This window comes from Coregonus lavaretus (assembly GCF_964263955.1).
Source record: "Coregonus lavaretus genome assembly, chromosome: 15".
In the NCBI taxonomy this organism is placed as follows: domain Eukaryota; kingdom Metazoa; phylum Chordata; class Actinopteri; order Salmoniformes; family Salmonidae; genus Coregonus; species Coregonus lavaretus.
In genome coordinates, this window is record NC_140002.1 from 5,966,329 (window position 1) to 5,978,142 (window position 11,814).

At 41.8% G+C, this 11,814-nt stretch overlaps 1 protein-coding gene across 2 annotated transcripts in view; it reads left to right on the forward strand.

The window, feature by feature from the left end:
• Positions 1 to 1,372: 1,372 nt before the first annotated feature.
• Positions 1,373 to 11,814, forward strand: part of LOC311142846 (SH3 and PX domain-containing protein 2B-like) — a 77,737-nt gene continuing 67,295 nt past the window's right edge. For both annotated transcript variants that reach the window (XM_084178542.1, XM_084178543.1), the window contains exons 1-2: positions 1,373 to 1,753; positions 6,932 to 7,012. In XM_084178542.1, coding sequence (XP_084034668.1) covers positions 1,682 to 1,753; positions 6,932 to 7,012 — 153 coding nt within the window. In that variant the 5' untranslated portion in view covers positions 1,373 to 1,681. The remainder of the gene's footprint in view (positions 1,754 to 6,931; positions 7,013 to 11,814) is intronic.

The following is an 11,814-nucleotide window of genomic DNA, read 5'->3' on the forward strand; positions in this document are numbered from 1 at the left end:
GGATATATTCCATGTGTTGCTAACAACAAAGGTGCTATTCATTGTCAATCCTGTTAAAAACAGAAAGAAATGTGCTCTGCTTTGCAAGTCAGATAATAACTTTAATGTTACACAGATGGTAGAGAGAACATTATGATTTTGGGGGCATTTTACATTAAGAACATATTATTCATGGTCCCACTCAGATCCGAGGCTAATTATTTAAGTGTTTATATGTTGTGGGGAAAACGTGCCAAAAGTCATTATCACCTGATCAACCTCCTCACCGCAGATATCTGAAATGGGACTTTTGAAAGGGTTCCAAAAGCAGAATCGCTATCACTGTCAATGAGGATGCAACATCATCAACTTCTTGTCCTTATCCATTGTATTACCTTCTGACACAGTCAACACATTAAACATTGTATTCTTGGCTCAGAGGTTATATTGTATGTACAGAGTGAAGGAGATTTGTACAGACACAATCCATCTGTTGGTGACACACAGCTCGGTTGACGCTTGAGAGAGTGACTCTGTTTTGGCTCACCAGCACAACCGTCAGGGATGGTTCATCCTCATCCAATGACCTGTCACCTATATTTAATGATGACAGAGACAAGAAGACCAGGCAATGATGTCGAGTGACAGATAAGAGCATTGGGTTTCTACACCCTGCTGTTTGTCCAGAATTCTTGTGGGCATGAGTGAAACTTGCCAGGCATGTGTGGTGTGGCATTCTTGAAGTTTTGCCTTGCTATAATGCCAGTAATGTGATATGGTTTACAGTGGACTTCACATTTTTTACATTTTAATTTTAGTAATTTAGCAGACGCTCTTATCCAGAGCGACTTACAGGAGCATATTATAATGTTTACCATATAAATTCATATCACATAATACATTATATACTATAGGCTAATCACACAATAAACAGAATGTATAATAGTTTATAGCTTATACATCCGTTATTAACAGTTAAATGGATTACAGGCCTGCTAACTGTATAGTTATAACAGTAAAAGCTGTTGATAAGTTCAAATATGTCTCCTTCTCAACAGCTTTGGGAACAAATTAACTTTATAAAGAAGTCTATCAAAAAGAAAAGTTGCCCAAAGACATTCTCCCAGTAAACTTCAATATCAGATTTGAACATGCCTATAGTAGGCCTAGGCCTCTAGCCTTGATAACCTTTGACGTACTGTACCGTAGCTCCTCTTGGTTGCTGACTGCTGCTGGACCGTTTCGTCTGTTGAAAAACGTTTTGCAACTGAACCTGTTTACTCAAAACGAAAACGAGAGTTTCTATTGGTCAAGTAGGTCCCTCCCATTGGCTTCCGTTTGGTTCTTAAACGGTAAACGTTTTCCGTTGCACGTAATGAATACAGCCCTTGTCTGTGGTGAAATTGTGGAAACCTTCCCGTTGTCAAATTAGAGTCGGTGAGCTGGGATAGGCTGGGAGTTTGGTTCAGAGAAGGTCGGACATAGCCTACTGCGGGACAGGGCAAGAAGACTAGAGATTGAATGTGGGACAGGAAATCTGACGTGAACCATCTCCTAAAAAGTATTCAAATTGTTGCATACAGCAATCAAGGATCAGACGAATGACAAAGGTTGGCAACGTAAACTTTGGTATTCGGGTCTGATCGTTTCAAAACCGGCCTGTTGTTTTTAGTTTTTAGTGGAGTCCCTGAAAGAGAACATCATGGCAAGGCGGACCGTGCACGAAGTAACAGTTCAAGATGTCCAGAAGAGGAGAAATCCGAACAAACATTATGTAAGTCAACAAGTTTTTTTTCCTACTCTACAGGAGAGGGCCGACCACGTCTGTATATTGTAGGAATTTATGTGCCACGCGTATTTTCTTCGATTACATTTCTTGTTTCGATAAAGTGAAAACAAAGAGAGTATCAAATTACATTTTACCAAAACAGTTGCTGGAAGAAAAAATTACAGTGCGACTATGTTGCATGCATCTAAAGAAAAGTGGAGTGAGTGGTTGGGGTACGGTTTAGCGTTGAACATTTTCACACAAAAAAATCTTTAGAGACCACATGACAACATCTGGAAATAACGGAACACCAGGCATGCGATTTCTTTCCAGACTCTTGGTGTTGATTGTTTTAATTTCCACTTTATTAGGCTACTGTAGTCAAATAATGTTAATATTATAAGTTGTTGGTTTGGTTTCTGCTCAACACTTTTGGACACTTCTGGAATGTATGCCACACCTGGTTATATACATTTAATAAACATTAAAAACACAAGACCAATATAGAAAACAGTTATTTCCAAAACTGCTGCGACTTTATTTTGTTATATGACTATTACAGTAAACTATAAACAGAGTAAAAGTATATGCAGTAAGCTGTCAGAGGAACAATGAGGTCACCAGTGAGGTTCTGAATGCAGTGCAGTCTCATGATAACGTTAGGTGCATGTGTGTATAAAACCTGACACAGACTTTTCAAAACATCCTGAGGATAGCTTTGGAATAGATGTTATAGATTTTGATTGGTCTAATGTCTATTTCAGAATGGTTGAGAGAACCAGATTTGTGAAGCAGAGAAATTGTGCATGGTTTGAGTTACAGTGTGATTTGTTTGGGTAGCCCTGCCTGATGGGGTAAAACATAGATACAGTTACATATCGGGATATTATTTTTGATGATATATCATTTCATTTTCACAACTCCAGTATTTTACCTTCATAACTTGTTCTCCATGTTCTTTTTAAACGGGGGACCTTATTTGTTTTCAGCTCTTTTATTTCCATGACTGATCAAAACTCGTTTTCTCATGGCTCTCTCTTGTCCCTCTGCAGCAGACATATGGTGAGAAATATGTTTGGAACATCGAAACACAATAAAATCACATTATCGAATGAGAATCGCAATACATATCATATCAGCACCTAAGTCTCGTGATAATATCATATCGTGAGGTCCTTGGCAATTCCCATCCCTACTGCCTACCAGGCCTTCATGTTCACCTATAGGCTACACACTGTTGGAGAAAACCGTGACCTCGGGTATTGGTATTTGTTGACCAGGAAGCATACTACTCACTCGTCTTTTCCCAAGGTCATTGTTAGCTCAGAGTACACAAGGCCTTGGTGGAATGTTTGAACAAGGAATGCCGTTCTGCACACTTCTGTCCAGGACAGAGAGCAGAAGCAGAACATACAGTTTGAGACTGTCTGCCTCATTTGTGTTTAGTCCTGACTACAACTTCCTGTGTTGCTCACTTCCTTTACAATCTTACCTTCTACAAATGGATGTAGAAGAATGGATAGTAGGCTTACTACAAAGTCCCTGAGCCATCAGGAAGATAATGAGAATGCCTTGTGTGCACACTGCAAAACATGATGAAGCATTCTTACAAGATATAGTATTCTACTTTCTGATGGTGCTGTGATCAGTGCATCCCAACACTGTTTTTGTCGCTCAAGCCACCTCAGGGTTTCTGTTTTGAATTATCTCTAATGCACAGTGAACGGGTTAGGAGCTGAGCATGGGCTGAGGCAGATAAAATAATGTTTTCCTATTTAGACAACCACTCCTCAGTCCCCATAAAGGGTGTAAGTATTGGATGTATGATGATGATGTTGATGACTGGTTACGTCATACAAACATGCCCGGTGAGGTGCGGGATATAAAGTTATTGAGCTCCTGTGTCTCCTTCATCTGCTGGTTTACTGGTTGTGTGCCCTGCGTTGAGCCTTGTGTTTAGCTTCCTCCACAGCCTTGGTCTCCTACAGGGAAGGCAGGGAGTTGGGCCAGGCCGAGCTGGCCCGGCCTGGGACAGAGGCCAACAGAAGCACTCAGCCAGACACAATCACTGGGGAGTTTCCGTCCGATAACCTCCCAGACTCTCTTTCTCTCTTCCTCTCTTTACAAAAAGGAAAGGGTTTGTTGTACTTGTACGTCAAGCACCAGCAGGCCATTAGTGGTCCTCTGTAGCTCAGCTGGTAGAGCACGGCGCTTGTAACGCCAAGGTAGTGGGTTCGATCCCCGGGACCACCCATACACAAAAAATGTATGCACGCATGACTGTAAGTCGCTTTGGATAAAAGCGTCTGCTAAATGGCATATTATTAAGATGCTTTATTTTAATTCATTGTCTGGTTAGTACTTTGATCTTAGGGTGGGTGATGCAAAATATTTTATATTTACCCATGGTTGGTTTCACTGATGTTACAAACAGAATACCCAAGTCTTTAGTATTTCATTGCACTCCTAAAGGCATCAGCATGCTTCAGTTCGGCTGGCGCCTAGCTGAACTTAGGCGAACCGAATGAGTGTGCTCGTATACTCCCTTAAAAGTAAATAAAACGGCAATAGTACTGTTGGTCCATTTTGAGATGCCGTAGCCAGTATACACTTCCTCAAAATAGTCACAATTAATCTAAGATAGCTCAAGAAATCTGTCATTAATTTAGATGTTTTTGCCGAGGAGATCTTAGTGGGGCAATTTTACATCTAACTAAGATGTTTGGTGCAGTATTTCTCAATGAAAAAATGTGCAAGAATACGAGTCATCTCTTGTTGAATGACAAAAACATTTTTTTTGAAGAATCCCTACTGTTGACCAATCACCGACGAAGGGGCGTAGACTTCGGCTACCGACTTCGGCTTGCCTCAAGAAAAATGTCAGCCAAGAAAACCATTCCCGAAGTCCAAAACAAACAAAAACCTCACAAAATGTCGTCATAATAACTCTTCGGAACTGTTTCGGCTGGGAAGCATGCGGACGCCTTAAGGGGAAGATACAGTTGAAAATAAGGAAACATACTGATAGAAACATGAGGAGACAGGAATGGTCAATTTGCCTGTGTTTTGACTATGAAAAGCACAGTATTGAGTAATGTAGTGCAATATTCTGCTGTCACACAGTGGTGGTATGTCATACAGTGCAAGTATTCAGACCCCTTGACGTTTTCCACATCTTGCTACGTTACAGCCTTATTCTAAAATTGATTTTTTCCCCTCATCAATCTGCACACAATACACCATAATTACAAAGCAAGAACTGGTTTGTATAAATTTTTGCTAAAAAAAACCTACTTAAATATTACGTTTACAGAAGTATTCAGACCCTTTACTCAATATTTTGTTGAAGCAGCTTTGGCAGCGATTACAGCCTCAAGTCTTTTTGGGTATGACGCTGCAAGCTTGGCACACCTGTATTTGGGGAGTTTCTCCGATTCTTCTCTTCAGATGCTCTCCAGCTCTGTCAGGTTGTATGGGGAGCATCGCTGCACAGCTATTTTCAGGACTCTCCAGAGATGTTCGATTGGGTTCAAGTCCAGACTCTGGCTGGGCCTCTCAAGGACATTCAGAGACTTGTCCCGAAGCCACTCCTGCGTTGTCGTGGCTGTGTGCTTAGGGTCGTTGTCCTGTTGGAAGGTGAACCTTCACCCCAGTCTGAGGTCCTGAGCGCACTGGAGCAGGTTTTCATCAAGGATCTCTGTGTACTTTGCTCCGTTCATCTTTCCCTCGATCCTGACTAGTCTCCCAGTCCCTGCTGCTGAAAAACATCCCCACAGCATGATGCTGCCACCAACATGCTTCACCGTAGGGATGGTGCCAGGTTTCCTCCAGACGTGACACTTGGCATTCAGGCCAAAGAGTTCAATCTTGGTTTCATCAGACCAGAGAATCTTGTTTCTCATGGTCTGAGAGTCTTTAGGTGCCTTTTGGCAAACTCCAAGCGGGCTGTCATGTGCCTTTTACTGAAAAGTGGCTTCCGTCTCGCCACTCTACCATAAAGGCCTGATTGGTAGAGTTCTGCAGAGATTATTGTCCTTCTGGAAGGTTCTCCCATCTCCACAGAGGAACTCTGGAGCTCTGTCAGAGTGACCATCGGGTTCTTGGTCACCTCCCTGACCAAGGCCCTTCTCCCCCGATTGCTCAGTTTGGCTGGGCGGCCAGCTCTAGGAAGAGTCTTGGTGGTTCCAAACTTCTTCCATTTAAGAATGATGGAGGCCACTGTGTTCTTGGGGACCTTCAATGCTGTAGACATTTTTTGGTACCCTTCCCCAGATCTGTGCTTCGACACAATCCTGTCTCCGAGCTCTACGACAATTCCTTCAACCTCATGGCTTGGTTTTTGCTCTGACATGCACTGTCAACTGTGGGACCTTATATAGACAGGTGTGTGCCTTTCCAAATCATGTCCAATCAATTGAATTTACCACAGGTGGACTCCAATCAAGTTATAGAAACATCTCAAGGATGATCAATGGAAACAGGATACACCTAAGCTCAATTTCGAGTCTCATAGCAAAGGGTTTGAATACTTATGTAAAGAAGGTATTTCTGTTTTTTATTTTTAATAAGTTAGCAAAAATGTCTAAAACTCTTTTTTCGCTTTGTCATTATGGGCTATTGTGTGTAAATTGATGAGGGGAAAAATGTATTTAATCAATTTTAGAATAAGGCTGTAACGTAACAAAATGTGTCAAGGGGTCTGAATACTTTCAGAATGAGCTGTTTGTCTATTGTCCATGCATCCTTTGCAAGACTACAGTAGTGTTAGTCCAATGCGTGAGTAGTAGACATGATCGTTTCCTTTTACACAGGAAATGATGATCTCACGGTGTGGGAAGTGAGATCATATGAAAGGATGTCAGGTCCATTCTGTAGAAAATGGTTGACACGACACCAAATTAAACCACACAATGTACCAAGTAACTCCATTTATCTTCCCTTGAAACCACATCATTGTGGACTAGGTGTGACCATGAATCAGAAATGAAATCATCGTGGGATTTCACCTTTGAAGCTATGATCGGTTTGACAACATATTGAGGTTATTACACTGTTGTTACCATGAATACATGGATCCATTTGAATTTATATGGGTCCTGGTCGTCACACCTATGTAGTAATAGTAACTATAAGCTTTGTAAGTGTTAAAGGTTTAAAGGTAACCCCCTTTTTTCTGTCTATCAGGTTTACATCATCAAGGTGTCCTGGTCTGATGGCAGCACTGAGGTCATCTTCAGGCGCTACAGCAAGTTCTTCGATCTGCAGGTGAGTTGGGAACAGCTATGGGAAAACAACTTACAGTGCAATCATAAATCCAGACTATGTTTGCGTCTTAAATGGCACCCTATTCCCTACATAGTACACTACTTTCTACCAGAGCCCTAAGGGTTAATATACCATTGTACAGGCCTACCAATAAGAACACAGTGTTAGTGCCTGGGTCACTGAACCATGTGACTTTGGTAATTACCTGCATATGAGTCGATTCGGAAAATTAACTAATGGAGCCTGGATAAGCTGAATGTTGATATTAACAGATAACCACAAAAATGTCTGTTTCCGAAAAGAACTTCACACAGGCCGTTTATTGCATATGGAGGGAATCTACTCAGAGTTCCAGTTCCTTTTTCTGTGGCAATTGATCTGTGTTAAATAAATATTATTGGTGTAGATTGTGTAATATGGTCTGAGTGTAGATTAAGGAAGCAGGTAGGCCTATTGGAGGTGAACGGTCATATTGAGTCAGTGTGTATTTTTAAAATGGGGCATTCCCTCTTATGTTTATCCATGCTTTTCAGCTGCTTCCTTCTCTGTTTAAAGCTCTGGGTCAGAGTGGCAAGTGAAATTCAGATAACCAATATAATTACACCAGATCACAATCTCCTGGTTCGGCCCATTTGTTTGGCCCATTGGTTTGGCCCATTGGTTTGGCCCTGGAACATTAAACCACCTGGGGCTGATGTATCGGTCTCACTCAGAGGAGGTCTTATGACAAAGGGGAAACTGTTCATTTACCATTCTTTGAAATGGGCTTTTGTCAATTCCTGTAAAGCTGTGGCACTGACTGCAAGCTGGCTGACCATCTATGACGGTGGCTGGTAGCGTCATCTTCTGAGATCCAAGGCCTGTGCTGCATACGAAATGCAACACACCCTACTACCTGTAAAGTCCTACACTCTGGAGAACCCTTTTTGGTTGCAGGTAGAAAACTTTTGGTGTCAGGTAGAACCCTTTTGGGTTCCATGTAGAACCCTTTCTACAGAGGATTCTACATGGAACCCAAAAGGGTTCTACCTGGACCCAAAACGGGTTCTCCTATGGGGACAGCCAAAGAACCCTTTTGGAACCCTTTTTTCTAAGAGTGTAGGCCCAGGTCAAAAATAGTGCACTATCTAAGGGATAGGGTGCCATTTGGGACAGTGAAGGCGTGATGAGTCATTTCATCTGGCTGCTGCTCCTCTGACGGTACTGACCCATCTGGATGCATCTCTCTGAGAGCCTGCCATGGTTGCTGTCTGTTGGTAAGGACATAAGACCAATGAGCTGGGCTGGGCCGGCCTAGAAGAGTGCTTCTCACTGTGGAGCATGTCACCTGGCTGGCTGCGTCACTACTGGACTCCTTTACTGCTTTTGTTAAGGATCAAAAAGAAAAATAGGATCTCTGGGTTCACAATGAAGAAAACATTATTTTGAAAACTATTAACACACACACACACACACACACACCCTGTTCCTCTCTTCCTCCCTTCCTCTGACTCTCACTGGGTCATCATCCCCCACTCCTCTCTGATGTCACTGCTGTCCACCCTGCCTGCAGGAGACAGCCTTTGTTGGAAAGTAATGTTCAGATGAACAGATCGGCTGGCAAACAAAGAACGACAACATGATCATAACGATGAGCCTCAGTATTATATATAACCACAGAGACAGGCTGTCTCCTGCATCACATCCCATCAATAGTGGCTAATGCTGTTGGCAAACCTTTGGCTGTGTGACCACATGCAGGCCATAGGCCTGGGTTGATTCATGGTGCTGTGTTTGTCATGTCCAAGGTTCTCATAGCTACGTATGGCAGTGGGGCCCAGTGGAGTATCATAATACTGTCCTCAGAGACATTGTCATTATACCTTTAACTAAGTTCCTAATTCTAGCAGATAATATGTTTTATTGAGCTTGTCTGTTAGTCACTGAGTCTGTTAGTCATTGAGTCTGTTAGTCATTGAGTGTGTTAGTCCTTGAGCCTGTTAGTCATTGAGTGTGTTAGTCATTGAGTGTGTTAGTCACTGAGTCTGTTAGTCATTGAGTGTGTTAGTCATTGAGTGTGTTAGTCATTGAGTGTGTTAGTCATTGAGTGTGTTAGTCACTGAGTATGTTAGTCATTGAGTGTGTTAGTCATTGAGTGTGTTAGTCATTGAGTGTGTTAGCCATTGAGTGTGTTAGTCATTGAGTCTGTTAGTCACTGAGTCTGTTAGTCATTGAGTGTGTTAGTCATTGAGTGTGTTAGTCTTTGAGTGTGTTAGTCACTGAGTCAGTTAGTCATTGAGTGTGTTAGTCATTGAGTGTGTTAGTCATTGAGTGCGTTAGTCATTGAGTCTGTTAGTCACTGAGTCTGTTAGTCATTGAGTATGTTAGTCATTGAGTCTGTTAGTCACTGAGTCTGTTAGTCATTGAGTCTGTTAGTTATTGAGTCTGTTAGTCACTGAGTCTGTTAGTCATCGAGTCTGTTAGTCACTGAGTCTGTTAGTCATTGAGTCTGTTAGTCATTGAGTCTGTTAGTCACTGAGTCTGTTAGTCTTTGAGTGTGTTAGTCATTGAGTCTGTTAGTCATTGAGTGTGTTAGTCAGTGAGTCTGTTAGTCATTGAGTGTGTTAGTCATTGAGTATGTTAGTCACTGAGTCTGTTAGTCATTGAGTGTGTTAGTCACTGAGTGTGTTAGTCATTGAGTGTGTTAGTCATTGAGCCTGTTAGTCATTGAGTCTGTTAGTCATTGAGTCTGTTAGTCACTGAGTCTGTTAGTCATTGAGTATGTTAGTCATTGAGTGTGTTAGTCATTGAGTGTGTTAGTCATTGAGTCTATTAGTCACTGAGTCTGTTAGTCATTGAGTATGTTAGTCACTGAGTCTGTTAGTCATTGAATGTGTTAGTCACTGAGTGTGTTAGTCATTGAGTCTGTTAGTCATTGAGTCTGTTAGTCACTGAGTCTGTTAGTCATTGAGTATGTTAGTCATTGAGTCTGTTAGTCATTGAGTGTGTTAGTCATTGAGTGTGTTAGTCATTGAGTGTGTTAGTCACTGAGTCTGTTAGTCATTGAGTGTGTTAGTCATTGAGTGTGTTAGCCATTGAGTGTGTTAGTCATTGAGTGTGTTAGTCACTGAGTCTGTTAATCATTGAGTGTGTTAGTCATTGAGTGTGTTAGTCATTGAGTGTGTAATGTAATGTACCTGGTCCATTGATGGCAGCTGATGAGAGCTGTTACCTGTTGATGAGGGCATAAAACAACTGTATTAGGCCAACCGCATCAAATGGAGCCGAGCAAACGATCTCTGCATGTTGTTGTGTTTACTCCTCTATAATTACTAATGCAGAGTTAGTATGTCTTTAGATTCCTAGACTTGAAGCCAGATAAGTTTCGTGAGCCATTTGAGATACAATAGAAATGAAAACAGAGGATAGGCTAAACACAATTGCATGCACATTTCATGATGCTGTGTACATGGCTTGAACCAAAATGACTGATGTATTGCTTTGAAAAACGATGGAAAATACAGAGATTCTGTCATGGGTTCATCACAGTTGTTTTTCTAATTCTGTTTCCATGCCTCTAAGTACTGTTTCCATGATCTACATCTGTCCACGTTGGACTTAATATGCCCTATTCTTGTTTAAATTCTAAAACCACTTTCGAATAGATACAAACTCCTATTCCTATGCATTGGTGTGATGTAAAGCTGATACTTTTCTACTGTCTCCCTAGAATCTCACAGTTGTCACATATTTTCCACATGCGGTAATTGAGCAAAAAAAAACTCTTAAAGTGGAAAGAGCGCAATCCTCTGTTGAGATCACGGGGCTGCCTGTTGCGAGCAGCGTCTGTTGAGATCACAGGGCTGCCTGTTGCGAGCAGAGTCTGTTGAGATCACGGGGCTGCCTGTTGTGATCAGAGTCTGTTGAGATCACGGGGCTGCCTGTTGTGAGCAGAGTCTGTTGAGATCACGGGGCTGCCTGTTGTGAGCAGAGTCTGTTGAGATCACAGGCTGCCTGTTGCGAGCAGAGTCTGTTGAGATCACGGGGCTGCCTGTTGCGAGCAGCGTCTGTTGAGATCACGGGGCTGCCTGTTGTGAGCAAAAGCTTAACAGGTCCTTATTCACAATAATTTGCTGGACCCTATTGCAATAAACTGCATCCCATGCTATACTTTTTGATCTGGAAACAATTAGATATAACATATGCCTTGACTTAGAAAAGACTGAACAGAAGATATCTGGGTCTATAAATACAGTACATAGCAGTACTGTGCACTATGGAAATGCAATGTCTTTTAAGTATAGATTTTAGGGGAAATCCAGCAGTTGACGATTGAGTGGTTTTTAATCCTGCTGGAATGCTTTGGAAAGGGAAAAGGGGGGTTCAGGGACAAAATCCATGTGGAAGACTTGTTCAGTATGCATTAGTATGACTTGCCCATAAGTTAGCCTAATAAAATGGCAAAGCTTATGCAACTTTTCAAAATGAAAGTACTCCAAATGTTCCATTTCCTGGTATAATTTGAAGACAATAACCAATAAATCCAATAGGGTATTATATATTCTCCTTGATTTAGAAGCTGATCTATCATCCATAGACAGATAGGCTAAACCTTAAGGACTTTTTACTTCAGCAGGACAAATGAGATTGAGTAGTATCTTAATTTGCTCCACTCTTCTCCCCCTAGCTGACTTACTGGTGTCTTCTGCCTTTGTTTTTGACTGTTGAACGTGGTTTCTAGGCTTCTGCCCAGCCGTCACTATGCCAGACTTGAAATGTGAGAGTTTAGTTTCGCTGCTCAGTTCTTTCCCTTTTTTCTTGTA